This window comes from Cryphonectria parasitica, assembly GCF_011745365.1.
Source record: "Cryphonectria parasitica EP155 unplaced genomic scaffold M406scaffold_5, whole genome shotgun sequence".
Taxonomy (NCBI): domain Eukaryota; kingdom Fungi; phylum Ascomycota; class Sordariomycetes; order Diaporthales; family Cryphonectriaceae; genus Cryphonectria; species Cryphonectria parasitica.
The window spans coordinates 614,778-632,905 of NW_024468913.1; the positions used below are offsets into that span (position 1 = coordinate 614,778).

Consider the following 18,128-nt stretch of genomic DNA (forward strand, 5'->3'; position numbering starts at 1 on the left):
GAGCAGAATTGAGACATCGAATTGCTGCTATCTTGTGCTTCGAGCGTTGAAAATTGGTTAGTATTAATTGTATGTTTTTATCACATATAGATATGTGATGAGGTCGAGTCTGTGACGGGCTGATCCAATGCTGCTTTGTACTGGAAAGTATATAGATAAGCTTCTACAAAGTTTTAGTGTTTCTAGGTATAGGTCCTGTGGCGCAGTGGTTAGCGCAACAGCTTTACATTGAGTCTCGCTGGAGGTCGTCGGATCGTACCCGACCAGGATCAGCCCTTATTCTTTTTTAAATCCTCAAACTGTGATTTTTTTGTTTTTTTAATCATTTTCCCAATCAGAATCTAATTTTTGTGCCATACCATTGCATTTTGTTTAGCAGTGAAAAGAGAGTGGTGTGAAGCCTTAGTGCGACCTCGGGAGGTGTGAGGGTGGGCCTCGGAGCTAACATCTAGCAATTATCAAAACATTTACCTCTCCTTTTTTGGATCGCAATAGAACAGCAATAATCAATGCATTACATATATATACACATGATATTGTATCAACGACCTGCTTGACACGTATTGCACGGGACAGTTGTTTCCAATAGGATGCAAGAGATCGACACACATCCACCTCGTTAGGGAATATCTTTCACGATTTTTTAATCACCATCCTAACAAAACAACAACCATTCGTCTGATATCACAGTTTGCAGCTGGAGCAGACTGTGAACATTGCAGGCTTTCCAGAAGAGGTTTACAGCAACAAGGCATCACACTTCACCAGCGTCAGCGCCCAGCTCTTGTTTGAGGACAGGGGACAGGGCTTCTGACTGCTTCAGCGTATAGCACATCATCAGTCGTGCCTCATCAGCCTTTGCCCTTGGCGCCTTGCTCAGCTAACACCTTGGATGCAGCTCGCTCAGCAATCAAACAAAAGATGGCCATTGGCACATTTCCAAGAACCGTCATCAGAGAGATGTCGCGCAACATGGTTGTGCATGATTTATCATGCTAAAGAACATAGGGAGTTTATCGCTACTTGATACACCTGGCCCTGCTGCACCACTCACGACCTGCTTTGTAGGGGTAATTGAAACATTTTCCGCGTTTGGGCTTGCACCGAATGAGTGCACTCAGGTTCAAGGGGGCGGACTGGGACGAAGGACGACCTGGTACCAGAGGCACAAGGTAGGTGGCAGCATGAGAGGAACTTCATTTGACATGGTCGCAATTGCCTATACTGACGAGAAATATGGTGCTGTGCTTGAAGAAGGTGGAGAACAGAAGGGAGCTAGGGAGTCCAATTTAGCCTTGTGACTTCCTGCCCCTTTCATCCTTCTAACTTATATGTTCAGAGCAGCCCATATGACTCTGGTTCAAGGAAGATAAACCCGAGGTGACCACAACCCAGAAGACATGATGACGAGGCTTATATATGATTTAGACTGAGGTGTTTCTTGACTTTTACAATGCCATCGTGGCAGGTTGAGTGATCCATGTCATAATTGGCTCAGCAGGCTGGGAAACGTAGAGAGCCTTACTGCGTTTCTTTTTCGTTCTTCTGAGATAAAAATTCCTCAAAAGCTATCATTCCTGATTGATATGAAGGGTCAAATTCTCTGCTCTCTCCTCTTCCGGAGTAGGCGAATCAATAGCAACAAGGCTCTTCTCTTGATTCGTGTGGTTCACTGTTAGATGTTGAATGAGACTCTCAGAAATGAAATAGCTTCAGTTACAATGACGTAATTATTCTCAATCACAAATATTCTGTTGCAGAAACTTGGTAGTAGATTCCGAGGTCTCAATACAGAGGAACTTCTTGGTACGCAAGTGGGTGCTCAGCCCCTTCACAATTACGATAAGAGGATCACCCTTTCAATGTAGCCAGACCACAACTATAGACACTTTGCTTCCTTTCTCTTCATCATGAGCCTCCCAGGAAGGTTTAAGACATGTTTTTGCATTTTGAACTCTGGCCCTTGTTAACCTCCACTTGCTGTCATTACATCTACACAGGCGGCGTGTTTGGGTCAAAGGGCTCTTGCCCCGTGGCTCGACGCCATTATATCTTCTCGTTCGGCCCCGCGATCAACATCTTGATGACCTTTCCTTCCAGGACCTTCTCAAATGCCTGTTCTGCCTCCTCAAACGGCACCTGACCCGAAATCAGCTTCTTCACATCGATCTTTCCGCTCGCCACCAGCTCCACGGCAAGTTTGTAGTCACCGCTGTTGTACCGGAACGACCCGTGCGCCGTCGCCTCCTTGATCGCAAACGCCATGATGGGGAAGGTGATGTCGTCCTTGCCCATGCCGCCCTGAACGTACGTGCCGCCGACCTTGAGAGTGTGAATCGAGGCCTGGATGCTCGGCTCGGCGCCGGACGCATCAATAACCACATCCGCGCCGTCGGGCAGGCCGGCGGACGCCTTGATGTTGGCGGCGTTCTCCTCGGCGCTGACGCGCTGCGACAGGTACGTGTGCGTGGCGCAGAACCCCTTGGCAAAGTCCAGCTTGGACTGGACAATGTCGACCTGCACGACGGTGCTCGCGCCGTAGGCCTTGGCGACGGCGCCGCACAGCAGACCCACGGGGCCGGCGCCCATCACCACGACGCTCTGGCCGGGCTGGACCTTGGCCTGGCGGACAATGTGCACGCCCACGGCGGTGGGCTCGAGCAGAGCGCCCTCCTGCAGCGACACGTTCTCGGGCAGCTTGTAGCAAAAGTCCTCGGGGGCGGCGTAGAAGCCCGTCAGGGTGCCGTGGACGGGCGGGGTGGCGGCGAAGACCATCTTCTTGCACAGGTTGTACTTGCCGCGCAGGCAGTGCTCGCAGTGGCGGCACGGGTAGCCTGGCTCGATGGCGACGCGGTCGCCCACCTTCAGGCTGGTGACGGCCTCGCCCACCTGGGCGACAACGCCGGCGGACTCGTGGCCCAGCACCATGGGCTCCTTGACGATGAAGGACCCGATGCCGCCATGTTGCCAGTAGTGCACGTCGGAGCCGCAGATGCCGGTCCAGGAGACGGCCACCAGCACCTCGTGCGGGGAACTGAGCTTGGGGACGGAACGCTCGGCGAAGCCCACGTCCTTGGGCTTGTTGAGGATGAAAGAGAGATTCTGTGGAAAAAAAAAAAAAAAAAAAAAAAAAAAAAAGGATTAGTTATGCTGTACATGAAGGGTTAGGGAAGCTACTATGGCTTGTCTCACAGATTTTCCCTCCATTTTCACACGATGTATCTGTGTTGACTCTAGGTTGAACTTCTAGAGCCTGTCTGTACTGGGAGACACAGCTTCTCAGTGGATCCTTGTGACGTGATGTCGACGATGTTCAAACGTGCAACAAGCAAGGAGGCAAGAGGAGAAGAAAAGAGCAGCAATGCACTGTGAGTATAGAGTACGCTGTTCAAGATTTGCAGCTCAACATATGTAAGATGTTATTATTGTTCCAGGTTTGGAGTGTTTGTTCGTTTTACGACGATGAGAGTGAGTGCCTGCCCCTCCATGAAAGGTCACTGGTCCCCCACTATAGCAGCAGGTGTCACGTCACTAGCAGCGGTTGAAGTCGCCTAGCATCCCCCGGTGGAGACCCGCCTAGGGCGGTCTATAGCAAAGTCTTTGGCGACTCTTATCCAGCGCATTTACCCGCTCCAATCATTTTCGAGCCCACTGCGTCCCCAACGCCGCGGGTAGCCTGGTGTCTCTGGGTCGAGTGTCGTCCGCCCTAGTACAGCACTTGGTCAGGATCAGGGGCACAGCAGTCCGTGGCGCTCTGCTGAGGATCACGCGGCGTCCACGTGAAATTGATCTGACCTTTTTCTCCGGAATTTACCATTTCGTATCATGGTCGATATTAGCTTAGGATATCATGTGTTTGGTGTTGGGAAGCCGTTCCAGAGGGGCTGAACGGTATGCTGATATAGACGAACGACTGCGATTTATATTGAGGCTAGAATTGAAAGAATTGTATGATTCTGGAACTGCATTGTGATAATACTAGTGCGGCCTGGGCTAATGATCTCAAATAACCGAATCCTTGAAGTCATAGTAGTCTTGCGAGGACTCGACTTGCTCAACGTATTTGGCAAACAAGTCGTTAGCTGATTTCGTTGTGTGAGCAAGGGCTGGTGAATACACTGCCTTGCTGGACGCATATTCAAGCCATCACCTTCATGAGTATAAAACAGAAGGGGCTGGGGAACAGATCTCCCTTGGCTCTGTACGATTAAACAGTCTAAGCTGCCTGATTTGGTTTGCCGTTGGGCTTCCTAGGTATGCACCAGCCAATCAGCATACAAGAATTGCTGCTGGCGAGGAGTAGCCACAATGGTGAAATCAGACACTGTTGCTGCTCTCCACGACATCTTTCTGAATGCCGTACGCATATGGTTGAAAACTATTGAAAGCAATCAATAGCAGCCTAACCTCATTATGAAAATAGAGGAGAAGAGAAATGAGCCACGAATGGGGAAGTCGCTGTAAAGGCCGCAAGGCTTGCCCAGATGATGGCTAGCATCATTGGCACTAAGCTTCGTGTCTGATAAATAGTTGAGTACCCAGAAAGTCACAGGTCAATAGATAATCATTTGCATCTTCTTATCTGCTTATACATCAGTGATTTATTACAAGAGTGTACAGGTCAAGAAAGGAAAAAAAAAAGGGGACGACTGAGCATAAAAAAATAAATAAAAAAGAATCGAAGTATCGACGGGAATTGAGCCCGACGTGGGGGTCGAACTGGAAGTACTGTTAGTAACCATGTTGCAGCGACACTATGAGAGAAGTGACAAACATACCCCACAACCTTGAGATTTCAGAATCGGAAACTCTGTAAGAGTCTCACGCTCTACCGATTGAGCTAGCCGGGCGTCGAAAAGACGCGTTGGTTGAGAATTCGCTCAGAAAAAAAGCTTTATATCGTCAAGGTAATTCAGTAGAGAGGAAGAAAATTTCTGCATGCGGCGGGTTCCCGGGACCCCACTTGCTGGCGCATACCCCAGTGAGCAGACCACTCCCCCCCCAACACGCACACGCGAGGAAACTCCAAAGCGAAATTACAAGTTTGACTCGTAGTCGATATTCTAGCTGGTGAAACAGGACGATATCGTGGTTGCGAGCCGTGACTTTGGCAGGTTCGAGCCTATACAAAACGACCCTGAGCCCAATATAAGAAATCAGGCCATGGAGTCCTCGATGTTCACGGCGGGCGCTAGCACATGAACAGGCACCAAAAATGGGTGTATAATGAAACTGAATTGAGAGATGACATGAACGAGGGTGACAGTCTATGAGTCTTCGGACGCAGACTTATCAGGGCTAAACTTGACACTTTGACCTGACCGATGTGTCCGGCTCTGCACACCAATGTCTCTCTGTCTCTCTCTCTCTCTCTCTCCAGCTCCAGTGCCCTACTCTCGGCGTTTTGAAGGGCTGACTTATTAAATATCCTCAAACACCCCAGGGACGTAAAAAAACATCACTGCTGTGTTTCCCCTAAATGACCAAATAACCCAGCGTGGCATCCACTCCAGCGTGGTTCCCGATGGCCAACCTCTCCTCAGCTCTCATGCTCGCTTACCTGTGACCTCAACCGCCGTCTTTTGGGCGGGAGCTCAGGTTGCGGTGGCAGAAAAAGAGAGAAGCACATCGGCCAATGGGAAAAACCAAACACTTCCGTATGTGCCCGCAGTATAAGGCCATTTGGGAGGAAAACTATCATCCCGGCACAAGCGCTCCTCTCTCGGGGCCTCCCGCCGCCTTTGGTGTAGCGAGGCAGGAAAGCCCCCCCCCATTGAGAGAGGCAGCCAGGGCGCAGGGTCGTCAACCTGGGGCGGAGGATCTTCCAAAACCTGACTGCAACCAGCTTCCAGGTCACGCCGTAGGGGCATGAGGTCTTCCAGCGGGGCATTAAGTCTTGGGTCCATCAACGTTTGACTTTTTGCATTTCAGCGTGATTTGTTGAACACACGAGATCCGCTTCCAGAGGGACGTGTGAGGGTTCTTCAACGGGCAACCTGTCAGAGCTCGGCGGAGCTCGACGTCAGGTTGCGTGCCGCTTCTAGTTCTCGCGCGTCTGTATCCCCAGAAGTAGGATAGAGTCAAACGGAGGGGGGTATGGGGGTTGTCGACGTCGAAATTTTGAGTGTTTTTCTTGGATACACATGTCCCACTTCCAGGCGTGCGCACGAGGTCTTCCAGCGGGAATCAGACGGAGCAGGGCGCTCGAACGGCCAATTGCGACCGCTTCCAGGTCGTGCGGGTTTCTTCCAGTGGGTATTTCGGACGGACGGCGTCTCGACGGCCGACTGAGCTTTTTACTTGGTCGTGCGGCCCAAGCAGTATGAGAAAGGGAACTCAGTCGGCGGAGACGGGAGACGCGCTCAACGCATTGCCAAGGCTTGAGAGGGACCTGAAGGCGATGCGGAGCGCGTGGGGGTTCTCGAAGCTCGACGCCGCAGGGTCCGCAACGGGGGATGCGGAGAGGGTCAGTGGCGGAACTGAGAACATATTAGGAAAGGTCTGGTAGTTCCTCGATGCTTCGTGTGCGTGTCTTGTCGTGTCGTCGTTATGCCAAAGCATGATCAAACAGGCTTGGGTTGGACACATGTGGCGTGCATCGAGGGGCGCGAACTCCAGGGAGGTGTGGGAGCTGCAGGGGAGGGCAGAAGAGATCTCAATGCTCGAAGCAGAGGAGATCCGCGATATTTATGATCTCGTCTTCATGTTCTTGATCTATCACTGTCAGTGCGTGTCAGCCGGGGTGTTTGGTCCCGCTCCACCTGACTTGTCTCAACACCATGTTCCACGTTTCAGACATGCAGGAGTCGACAGTGCGTATGGCACGACTGCCAAACCATTGTGCTTTGTGCAGTAATCAGTATCTTCAGGGCTTGTCGGCCTTAAAATAGGGATTGTGGCTTGTGCTTGTCGCCTGACAAAGCAGCTGCGAGACCTTCCGAGTTGCCAGGCGAGGATGGCTGGCTGCAGCTTGCCCCCCAACGGCTCACGAGGAATGGATACTGTGATTGATGCGACATTGGTGAGTTGGTAGGCCCGGCATCTCAGAGCAAGCACATGAATTGATCCCAGAAAACTGGCAGGTTGGGAAGTTGGAGGGAAGGATAAAAGACAATACCCAATGATGGCCAAAATTGAGGGGGTGAGCCGCGCGCTTGGAGTGCAGGCGCGTGGGAGCAGACGCTTTCCCAAAACTCAAATCCGCTACATTTTCGCCCTCTCAAAGATTACTAAATCGCTATGCAGTTTCGACAGAAATGTCTGAGGAAAATAAGAGGGGAAAAAATAATGCAGCTATGTCTCGAGCACACAAATACACACAGCACTATATGTCAGCGGCAATGCCCTTTTTATACGCCGCCAATGCTCTTTCGCGACAACCCTTGTGTTCGACAATGGCCTTTGGGTAGCCTCCCTTCTTGGCGATCGCCGCCGCCCCTCGCCCATATGGGTCGTGGATGGCTTTGCCCTTCACTTCTCTCAGCTCTGGGATCCACTTGCGAATATACTCACCATCCGCGTCGAACTTCTCGCTCTGCAGCAGCGGGTTGAACACCCGAAAGTACGGCTGAGGGTCCACACCGACCGACGCAGAGAAGCCCCAGCCACCGTTGTTGGAGGCAAAGTCACCATCGATGAGGTTCTCCATGAAAAACCGCTCGCCCATGCGCCAGTCGAGGAGGAGGTCCTTGCAGAGAAAGGAGGCCACGATCATCCTGCAGCGGTTGTGCATCCAGCCCATGTGTTGTACTTGCCTCACTTTCCAAGGTTTCCGAGTTAGTATCCTGGCGGAGTGTATGGTCTTTGAAGCATCTGGAAGGTAAGAGAGGGGGATCATTGCTAGAGAGGGAAACCAGCTTACTGGCGGCATCAACAATAGGAAAGCCTGTCTGGCCCCGAGCCCAGGCGGTAAAATGCTCCTTCTCGTAGGACCACTCGATATTGGAATACTCGGGCTTGAAGGGTTTGTTCATGCTGGGATCATGTCGTCAGCTTGGTCTCGAATATCTCATAGGCGACGTGCCTCCTCAGACGGCTGCAACAGACCTGGACTTACCAGACATATGGCCAGTTCACTAACACATGCTTGTAGAAATCTCGCCATGCTACCTCGCTGATCCACGTCTGAATCCCCTGATTGCCACCATCCAACTTCTTGATCGAGTTGTTGTCCCTCGCCGCCCTAATACACGCCCTCGCGCTGATGGTACCGCTGGCAAGGTGTACAGAGAGCGACGAGGTGCTGTTGGCCGCCGGAAAGTTACGGTTTGCACCGTACGAGTTGATTCTCTCTTGGCAGAATTTCCCAAGTCGTTTGAATGCCTCGTGCTCTCCGGCTGGCCAAAGCGCTTCGTACCTCTTCCCATCCTCAGCCGAGAGCCGCTTGTCCAGCGGTGCCTCTAGTATACTGCTGCCAAACAGCTTTTCGAATTTTTGACGCGCCGTGGCAGGATTTCTCGCTGGCGCGTCAAACTCCTCGAGCAAGTCCAGGTTCGTATGGATATGAGCAACCCAAGAACGGAACCAAGGTGAATACACGGCGTATTGTCTTCCCGCACCGGTTATCAACTTGCCCGGCGGGACCACGCACGTGTCATGAACAACCTCAAACGCCATGCCTCTCTCTGCTAGCAGCCTCACGATGCTTGCCTCACGTCGCAGTTCGTCGACCTCATACTCCATGTTGGTGAAGAGATGTTTCGCGCCCCACTCCTCCATTAGACTCGCGATCCTGACCGGGACATACTTACGCCGCCCCACCGTCTCGATGTGCAACGGGATGTCCAGCTTGGCCAGATCCGCCCTCAGCACCTCGAGCGTCCGCATCATGAAGTCGATGCGAATACGTGCAGTGAAGTGCGCCTCCCAGTCTTGTGGGCTGACCACAAACAGACCGATGAGCGGCACGCCGGCTTCCTTGGCCTTGGTTGAGGCCATAGACAGCGCCGTGTTGTCTGCCGTCCGCAGGTCCATCTTGAACCAGTGGACGACGGCATCGCCGACCTGGACTTTCCTGCGAGCTGCGGCTGTCTCCTGCTGGGCAGCCTGCAGCTGTTCGATGGGGCGCGGCAGCTTGTTCTCGTTGTACGCCAGGGCGCGGGAGTTGCTCATCTCGTGGGGATAGTACTTGCGCAGCACGATGCCATGCTCCTCAGCGTCCTTGTAGAAGGGGTGAGGATCAGTGAGGGAGGAGGAAGAAGAAGAAGAGGAGGACGTCTTGGCCTTCTTGATTACTGCGCCGTTGACGGGCGGTGGTGCCTTGCGCTTGGAAGACATATTGGCAATCTGGGAAGAGAGGAACGCCGCGCCAACCCTCACCGAGCAAGGTGCTGCTGATGAGTACGAGAAGCAGCGTGAGAGACTCACACACAAGACGTTCATAAGTATATTGAGCCTGGACGCGGGAGGAGGAAAGAAAAGGATGAAGAGAGTGAGACACACCTACATAGTATAAACAAAAAGACTTACCTTCCTCAGCCGCTCCATCAAACCTAATTCCCTTCAGCTATGGAAAAGAGATGTCTCCCGATCTTGGTCCCTTGCGTCATGGAACTCGAGATCGATTTATTGTACTATGCATCCCTGACGGACGGCCCGCTAGCGCAGCACCCCCAGGGGCATCTTCAGGGCATCCCTGCCAAACGAAACATTCCACTGGGGTGCTGTATTGATCAACGACACCAACGGCCTTGTTACTGTGTGAATGCCCTCATTCACCTAATTACACAACATTCATTAAGCAGACCGCACCATCCGAATTCGAACGACCCATGCGTATTTCCACAGCCAGATGAAGGAGAATTTTCATGTCTTTTCTATTGTCAATTCACACTCGCTACCTGGCGTGGTCACATTCGACCCCACCACCAACGCCCGCGTTCCAACGTTGGCATGCCTTCGACAAATCCAGTTGTCAGATAACATGCACTCCTCTCCCCTCTGTCATCTCACGCTACAAACTAAATGAAACACGAAGAACTGCAAAGGAGTGAAAAAAAATGTCCAAGGCCTGTGTAAGCTACAGGTATAGGCGGACTAACGGCACTTTATTGTCTTGTGCATGCATTTCATCACTTGCAGAATCACTTCAGTTGGAAGAACAAACAGGGAATGATGCCAGGTATACAGAAATCCATGGTCATAATTCATTGTATTAAATGAAGTCTCAAAAGTGGCAGCTTCCCAATGAGTCTTGAAAGAAAGCAATCAAAAAGAGGGCCAGCTACGGGCGAAACCGTATGCCATTCAGCCATCCTCCACCAAACTGCCTTCTCACACTGCCTTGCCTTTCCTTTCCCTCAGTTGTGACGGGGGCCGGTAGAGGTAAATCCTAACGGATGCGTCGAAGCTCCTTTCTGCGTCGACGCTCCTGTTTGCGTCGGCGCAAATCGCCGATGGAAAGGAGTCGCGGACGAGACGGGGAGGGCTGGCGAGCATGCTTGTGACCAGCAGCGGCGGCGGCGACATCAAGACCAGCAGAACGATCAGAAGAATGAAGGGCGGCGGCGGCGGCATCAACACCAGAAGAAGTAGCAGCAGGCGTAACTGCACGACGCTCATTGGCGCTCACAAGCTGGCCCATGCGGAAGCCCTCGACGTAGGCACGCGCCTGGATCGGGTCACTCATGTCGACGACGCCCGAGCCGACGACTAGTTGTGAAGCCGCCGCGACCTCGTCTTTCTGCTTTTTCTTCTCCTCCATGTCCTTGCCATCCTCTGTCTCCTCTTCCTCCTCCTCCTTGTCCTTGTCCTTGGCCATGCTCTTGCTCTTATGTTTCTTCTTCTTCTTCTTCTTCTCCTTCGTCGTAACGTCCTTGCTGCGGTGCGGAACGCCGTTTCCAGCAGCAACGGCGATGGGATCGCCAACGGGCCAAGTCCGCACAGCCTGCAGGGCCCGATCGACAACGTATTCCTTGGCGCTCTCGGCATCGGTAAAGACACAGTCGATGTTAGCCGAGACGTCCTCCTTGTCCGGGGCAACGAGGGCGTTGGCAAGGGTCTTGGTCGCCCCGATGGTGCAGCGGACGCGGCCGCCCGCCTCGTGGAGGTCGAAGGTCGGGTGGTGCATGCCGCGGCGCAGGCACTCGTACTTGAGCTGGTCCATGGCCGGGGCGTCGCGTGGCGGGGTCTCGGGCTGGCCGAGCATCTCGTCGATAACGTCACGGAGGGTTCTTTCCTCCTTGTTGTTGTTGTTGTTGTTGTTGTTGTTGTTGTTGTTGTAGTTGATTGACGTTGTGGCGGGAGTAGTAGCAGCAGCAGCAGCAGCAGGACGAGATAGGGAGGTGCGATGGGTGGGTTGTACCAAGACGTCGTTGGGGGTCTTGTTGGTCTGGGGCGGCTCGAGGGTCACACCGAGGTGGCGAAGTACGTTGGCTGCGAAGCGCTCCTGGGGGGTGGCGGTAGCGGTGAGGTGTTCGGCGCTGTTGTCGTTGCGGCGCGTCGGCACAGATGCTGGTGTGATAGTTGGGCCGTCTTGACCAGTCAGTAGAGTTCATTGGGTTGATCTTTGTTGATGGTGGTGGTGATGATGTAGAGTGCTTACCACAGCAGAGTGTGGTGTTGATGCGTTGAAGGAGGGCTCAGGAGAGGAAGGGAGGGAGGAGTCGGAGAAGGTGGGATTGAGAGAGGTATCAAGAGAGGCAGTGGAAGAGGAATTCGGGCAGGAATGGAAACACCTTACCGTCTCCAGCAGGAATCTCTCCCTCCTCCAGCTCAGAGGACATTTCCTGAGTGACAGTATCATCTACCATTTCTTTTTTGATATCGCTCATTTCTCTCATCTCAGCAGTGTTCATCTGTGTTGACGACAGGGAAGTAATTAGGGAGGATGGATGGAATAGAAGAGGTTGATAGTGCATAGGGAAGAGGTTGCGAGATGTTGAAAGGGAGATGGATGCTTCTTTGTAAAAAGGGGCAAGAAATAGAGACATGGCAGATTAAGGCGCAGGAGATGGATGGTGTGTTTGTTCACAACATGTCGAGAATCACAGCCATCTAACCTTTGCATGTTGCTGCCATGAAATATTTCAGTGTTGTGGGTTATTCAACTTTTACCCTGTCCAGCCCCATCTCTCTCTTCCCCTTCACCCTTCCCTCCCTTTTCACCTCATACTGAGCAATACCATGACCAAGAGATCTCCAAGAGCCAACAAAATTCTGTCTTGGCCAGAAACTGCTGCTGTCTGTGCTGTGCTGTCCCCCTCAGTTCATCAGCCCCTCCACCTCCTCTCCCTTCTCCCACCTGACAATATTCTTCACCTGGGCCTCATACCACGCAGTAAAGATATCCTTCTCTGCATAGCCCGTGTGAGGCGTCAGAAGCACCTGGCTCCTCCCTTCCACCCCCCACTTGGTCGTCCGCCAGCGGCTGTCCAGGGGCAGAGGCTCAATCTCAAACACATCCACGCCCGCCGCCCTGATGCGCCCTTGCTCCAGCACCTCCAGCAGCGCCTCCTCCACCACAATCGGGCCCCTGCTCGTGTTGACAAAGATGGCATCCTTCTTCATCCGGCCCAGGTCCTCCGCAGTGACCAGGCCCCGCGACCGCTCCGACAGCACGACGTGCACGCTCAGCACATCGGCCGACGCAAACAGCTCCTCGCGGCCGACGACCTCAAACGCCCCCGCCTCGAGCCCCGCCGCCCGCGCCTGCTCGTCCGCCCGCGCCTGCGTGAGGTTCGTGCTCCACGCCACCACGCGCATCCCAAACGCCCCGCGCAGGATCCGCGCCACCGCCGCCCCGAGCCGGCCCAGCCCCAGCACCCCGAGCGTCCGCCCCGCCAGCGGCACCGCCACGCCCGACTGCCACCCGCCCGCCTTGACGGACGCGTCGTCGACCAGCAGGTTGCGGGCCAGCGCCAGGATCATTGCCACGCAGTGGTGCGTCGTGCTGTCGCCTGACGAGGACGCGCCCGCCACCGGCACGCCTGCCTCGCGGAGGGCGTCGAGGTCGAGGCCCTTGTTGCGCAGGCCTGTGGTGAGGAGGAGCTTGAGGTTGGGCAGCTTGGCGACGAGCTCGCGGGGGATTGGGGTGCGCTCCCTCATTGTGCCTGGGTTGATTTGATGGTCAGTGGGATGGACAGGTAGTACAGCGAGTGAGAAAGAAAAGGGAAGGGCAAGTGTTCTTGTACAGATGATGGGGAACGGCTCGAGCCGGGCGACGAGCTTGTCTTTCTCATCCTGAGGCGTGTTTGGGTGGTTGTAGGGGAGAAGCGTGTCGCGGAAGATGGTCACTTGGAATTTGTTGGGGTCGAGTTTCTGAAAGATGGGCTCTGCGAAGCCTTGGTAGTCGTCAAGGACAGCAACTTTGACGGCATTGGCCATATTGACTGTGGCTTTGAAGGAATGAGGTCGTTTTCGAATGAGTAACAATAGTCAGGTTCAAGAGCTTGTAGGATACCTCGTCTCTTCTTTCTTCCTCTCTCATGTGTCTGTTTGCCTCAACTCATCATGAGAGAGTCAGGGGCGTCGTTTTTGGAAGACATACCGGCATCAAATCGGCCATGTCGTCAATCCTGCCCCGCATTGAGTGGACATTGAAATCGCCCCCTCCTCGAGCGGAATCTTGCCCCGGATCTGCAAATACCCGGAACCGCCCCCAACCCCACAAGCCGTGGTGTGGTGGGGTAGCGAGAGTTGAGTGTGGCCGAGCTACAAAACACGCCTCAGGTACAGTATTCTGCTGAGTTCTCTCCGTTGATGATATTTGTTGTAGTCTGTATGTATCCTATGTCTGCTGTGAGGGGACGCAGGAATGGACCAGGGTATCAAATTTCGTGCGACAAAAGATATGTTGGGATCTCTGCACAACGACAAACCAGAACAGAAACATAAAAGGCCAACATATTCAAATATCCGGGTGGACTCAGCAAGCACATGCCGGCATCAAACATGAAGCGCTGCTGCAGATAGACATGTTGAGCCGAATGATAAAAGAAGAACAGCATGCACCTGTAAAAAAAAAAACAGCTGACAACCCTCTGTACCAAGAGAAGATGAGAAAAAGAACGCCTCCTTGCCCCCCGAGAAATGAGAGCAAAAGTCCAACCGCCCCCAAGATATCATCAAAGCCGCGGCCCCATGGCCTTTCTCACAACAAAAACCTCTTATATCCCATGTGCGCTCCACACGCCGCCTATGTTAGGTCCGCTCTCCATCACTGTCTGGCCCCAATCTGCCCAGTTGAAATCTTCACTCATATCTATGTCGATATCCTCTGGATGTATCCCCTCGCCCGGGCCGCTGGCAAGAGGAAACCCAAACGCGGGAGCCGAGCCCTGGGCACCACCACCGCCCGATGTCGTTGTGCTCATCGGCCCGCTGTTGCTCCCTGTAGTAGACGGCGTGGTCCTAAACGATCCCGAGTTGGGCGGCGTGTCGTTCCACATCCACGGCGGGAGGTTGCCCTCGACCCTGAGCGCGTCGAGGAGGGGCGTGGCCTGCATGCCAGAACCCGTCGCTGTGGTCGCAGGCCTATTGGGACGTTGCGCAGTGTTGTTGTTGTTGTTGTTGTTGTTGTTGTTGTTGTTGTTATTGTTGTTGTTGCTGTTGTTGCTGTTGTTGTTAACATTGTTGGCGAGGCTGCCGAGGGTGGCGTCCTGCCGTGGAATGTCGCCGCCGCCGCTGATGAAGGGGAACCCGCTGATGCTCGTTGCCGCGCGTGCGAGATCCTGATATCCGGGCGCGAAGGCAATCGGCCACATGTTTTGGGGTAAAAACTGTGGGCTGTTTACGATATCTTCCACCTGGCTCATGACATGCTGGTCCTGCAGGTCTGGTTGTTGCGCAGGTCCGCTTACGTCCATGTTGTTATTAGTATTAGCATTGTTGTTGTTGACATTGTTTGCCAGTGGGTTGTCAGTTGTCGGCGCAGTGCTACTCCCTTGGCCACCGAATTGCGCTGGAGTAAAAGGCCTGGGTTGTTGTTCCAGCATCTCTGGCGGCAGGGGCGGCGCGTTTACCAGTTTCCGCCAGCGCTCGAGCGCGATGGCGCTCTTGACAGACCCAGGCATGGCGGCAAAGCTGAGCGGGACCGGTGCTTTGCTCCGCTCCTGGATCTCAAGCTGTTGTGCCGCGTCTGGATCGGCCTTGAGCCTCGCAATCTCCGTCTCGCGATGCTTCTTGGCCTTGAGATAGATCTTCTTCAGTGGTAGCCACATCGCCTGATGCCCAGCGATGCGTCCCAGATCGTCCGGCGAAGGGTTGGCGAAGACAGAGTTGAGAGCTGTCCAGGCGCGCTCTATCCCGGCGGCCCAAGGGCGGCGAGCAATTTCCATCAGGACATAGGCGACTGCGTGCCACTGCGTATATGTCTGGAAGAGCCACTTCCACTGTCTCGACCTCGGGTCCGAGTTAAGCTGGTGATTGTACTCGAAAATCTCGGTAGCGGCGGTGAAGATGCGTTCTCGTATTTCGTCGGAGAGCACCTGGCCGTCAGCACCGGGTAAGAGCACTGGTTGGTAGATGACGAGGGTCATCTTGGCCACGATGACGCGCGCAATGTTGGCGGCTGTCCACAGCTGGGCGTTGCACGACGTGGACGCGTCTTTAAAGTACCTCGCCTCCACGTTCTCATATATGGCTCTCACCATGCTTTCGCGCTCCTCCAGGGAGATGGCAATGTCCCGGGGACATTGCACAGGAGAAGACGAGGACACAACATAGAGGCGTCGGGCGGCGGCGCAGACTTCGTAGCGTATGAGAGAAAAGGTCATATCCGTCACGCCCTGTCGAGGCTTCGGCATCTCTGTTGTCTCGTCTGTGAGATCGGTGTCGTTGATGTTGAGCGGGAGTTCGGTGTCGAACGTCTTGTCCGCAATGGTAAGCTCAGTTCCTTGGTCCTCTGCTGATCGTAGGTCTAGAATGCAGAGAGCCCAGAAAAGCCTTCGTCGCATCTCAATCTCGAGGGGGGTCAACCCGGGAAGATATGTCCCGTCACGATGGAGACCCATAGACTGTCCGATTCGAATAGCAAGACCTGTCAGGGTCCAACAGAACCTGGTATCATCGTGGCGCCTGACGAGAACAAGGAACACTATGAAGGCCTGAAGGACCACCAGTTCTGAGGTGGTGATGAAATTGGCCTTGGCGAGGGCCTGCTCCAGGGCGAATCTGTATTTGCTTATGAGCTCATCACGCTCAACCCCGAAATTTGTTTGCACCTGCAGCTTGTCAGTCAGGTCTCACAACAGAGCTTACTGTTTTTTTTTTCTGGAGTGTGTTGATATGCTCACATCAGCCGCGTCTATCGAGGTGATAGCAGCAAAGTAAATTGCAAACATGAGACACTCGTTGGCCGGGCCCAATTTATCGAGATTCTTCCTCGTCTCCTTGACAAGCTTGTCAACGGTTGGAATGTGTATCACCTTGACGATAGGATCCACATTTTCCTGGTACAGTTGCCACATGTAGGGGATCTGTGATGGGAGAGGATGGAGGGCCCTTAGGTCGACGTCGGCTGATCTGTATCCGAAGACGAATGCGTGGTGATCACCGCTGCTGCGGGTTGTGGCTGGAGCTACAAGGCTCTCATCGTCAGAAACATCGGACTCCCCGTCCGTCAGCCGCTGCGTCTCGTTCCGTATCTCGTCGAGCTGTTGTCCTTGATTAGTTCTCGCGTGTCAAAAGCCTAGTAGAAGGATGGCGCTCAGCCAGCGCAAATGTCTTGCCTGCCTGCACTTACCTCGTCTGTGATCTTGGACCAGAAGACACTGCTGACGTATCTGGTCTTGCCATGGTCGTTTATGACCAACCTGCCAAATTTCTTGTTCATACTATCCTGCCGCTGAGGCACGTTGGCCGAAGAACTGGAATTGAAGTTGAATGGCGACGGCCTGCCATCACTCTGCCCCATTGGTGACCCTTGGCTGTGCGAGCTACCAGCAGCAATACTGTCGGCCCTCTCGATCCGGTGTCCCGAGCTGGGGGTATAATACTCCCCTCCGTTGTTAGCCGCAGCATCGGGCGAATTTCCGGTGCTCGAGTTGTTTTTTGCCGTCTCTATTTCGATCTGGCCGCTCAATTCCTCGACAATGCCCTCCAATTTTCGCAATCGCTTCATCAGCTCGATCTCGCGCTCGCTGGAAGGCTGCTTGGGTGGCGCATTGGGGTCTTTAGGACGTGGCCGGCGAGGCGCGCGACCAGGTGCCGGGAAAATACACGGGATCTGCGCTCTTCGACAATTCGAGCATGGCATGTGCTTGTCGCACCTGACCTTCCTCCTCCGACAGGTTACGCAGCTTCGAGGATTCAGGCGCTCGGAGGGGGTGTCTGTGGGTGTATACACGGACGCACCAGGGTAGGCAGGGTGAGTATGCGGTCGCGGTGAGTGCCCATGGTGACTGGTTGCAGCATGAGTGTGCAAGGAGTCATTTGGGAGGTTGTCGGCGGGAGACTCGACCGGACTCCCCGGGTTTGGCGAATTCGACAAAGAGGTCGGTTGACCCGAGCCTTCCATATCAAATGTTTGATGCGAGGTTCGACAAAAAGACGGACACGGTCTGGAGGTGGCAATAAGCTGCTATGCGCTGGGCGAAGAAGGGGTGTTTCCTGGAAGCTTTTTCTGTCTGGGTTCCGGTTCTGAATTCCCAATTCAGGGCCACACCAGGTCGAAGGATTGTGGCGCAGAGAATCTCCAAGCTGATTCTTGATGGTGTTTTCTGAGCTCTGTGTGGTACTCGCGCGCCCACAAGTCCGTCAACCCCTCGCTCTGCTGCCGTGCGCACTGGGGCCGCAGCGTTGATCTCGTCGAAAGCCGGTGTTGTTGGAAGGGCGTGAGAGACAATCGGATTTAAGAAACTCAGACTAATGACCAGCGAGCTCCTTGGGGGGGAAAAAGAGGAATGGTCGCTCTGGCAATGATGTACGGTATGGGTGGGGGGGTCATCTCATCCGTGGGACTGAGAGTATGTGACGTGTGGGTGAAGAGAAAAGAATAGAGGTGCAAAAAAGCCCCCTGGGACAGGTTGAAGATGCAATTCTCTCTCTCTCGCCTTGGGCCGTCTTACTTCGGTGCAGTAACCCGCAGCGTCAGAACTGCAAGCGGCCCACTTTCGTCCACCCACCACGCGGGAGGCAAATCACTTTAATGCCGGGACCGGGACCGGGACCGGCCCTAAGGCACCACTACA

The 18,128-nt window shown here is 53.9% G+C and overlaps 6 protein-coding genes and 1 non-coding gene across 7 annotated transcripts; 1 reads left to right on the forward strand and 6 right to left on the reverse strand.

Annotated features, from left to right (window-relative positions):
- The first annotated feature begins 191 nt into the window (after positions 1-191).
- M406DRAFT_t63 lies at positions 192-272 on the forward strand. Its single transcript has one exon. It is a non-coding gene; the product is annotated as a tRNA-Val (tRNA).
- Positions 273-1,932: 1,660 nt separating this feature from the next.
- Positions 1,933-3,422, reverse strand: M406DRAFT_291290 (GroES-like protein). The gene is made up of 2 exons (XM_040918953.1): positions 3,193-3,422; positions 1,933-3,102 (listed from the first exon to the last, which is right to left on the reverse strand). Exons 1-2 carry the CDS (start codon positions 3,205-3,207, stop codon positions 2,047-2,049), a joined length of 1,071 nt encoding a protein of 356 aa, XP_040775205.1. The 5' UTR covers positions 3,208-3,422; the 3' UTR covers positions 1,933-2,046.
- Positions 3,423-7,276: 3,854 nt separating this feature from the next.
- On the reverse strand, positions 7,277-9,772 carry M406DRAFT_98565 (uncharacterized protein; the record flags this gene model as incomplete). Its single annotated transcript, XM_040926416.1, has 5 exons — positions 7,277-7,758; positions 7,862-7,974; positions 8,057-9,285; positions 9,344-9,441; positions 9,751-9,772. The coding sequence occupies 5 exons, from the start codon at positions 9,770-9,772 to the stop codon at positions 7,325-7,327; spliced, it is 1,896 nt and encodes a 631-aa protein (XP_040775206.1). The 3' UTR covers positions 7,277-7,324.
- Positions 9,773-10,330: 558 nt separating this feature from the next.
- M406DRAFT_71199 (uncharacterized protein) lies at positions 10,331-11,723 on the reverse strand (the record flags this gene model as incomplete). Its single annotated transcript, XM_040925401.1, has 2 exons — positions 10,331-11,472; positions 11,681-11,723. 2 exons carry the CDS (start codon positions 11,721-11,723, stop codon positions 10,331-10,333), a joined length of 1,185 nt encoding a protein of 394 aa, XP_040775207.1.
- Positions 11,724-12,027: 304 nt separating this feature from the next.
- On the reverse strand, positions 12,028-13,323 carry M406DRAFT_291298 (uncharacterized protein; the record flags this gene model as incomplete). Its single annotated transcript, XM_040918954.1, has 2 exons — positions 12,028-13,049; positions 13,131-13,323. The coding sequence occupies 2 exons, from the start codon at positions 13,321-13,323 to the stop codon at positions 12,202-12,204; spliced, it is 1,041 nt and encodes a 346-aa protein (XP_040775208.1). The 3' UTR covers positions 12,028-12,201.
- Positions 13,324-13,683: 360 nt separating this feature from the next.
- Positions 13,684-14,521, reverse strand: M406DRAFT_356478 (uncharacterized protein). Its single transcript, XM_040923455.1, has one exon. It carries the CDS (start codon positions 14,442-14,444, stop codon positions 14,106-14,108), a length of 339 nt encoding a protein of 112 aa, XP_040775209.1. The 5' UTR covers positions 14,445-14,521; the 3' UTR covers positions 13,684-14,105.
- A 486-nt stretch (positions 14,522-15,007) lies between these two features.
- Positions 15,008-17,902, reverse strand: M406DRAFT_91697 (uncharacterized protein; the record flags this gene model as incomplete). Its single annotated transcript, XM_040926212.1, has 3 exons — positions 16,682-17,902; positions 16,233-16,592; positions 15,008-16,160 (listed from the first exon to the last, which is right to left on the reverse strand). Coding segments are annotated over exons 1-3 (2,286 nt in total), but the record flags the coding sequence as incomplete, so codon positions are not given.
- Between the last annotated feature and the right edge of the window lie 226 nt (positions 17,903-18,128).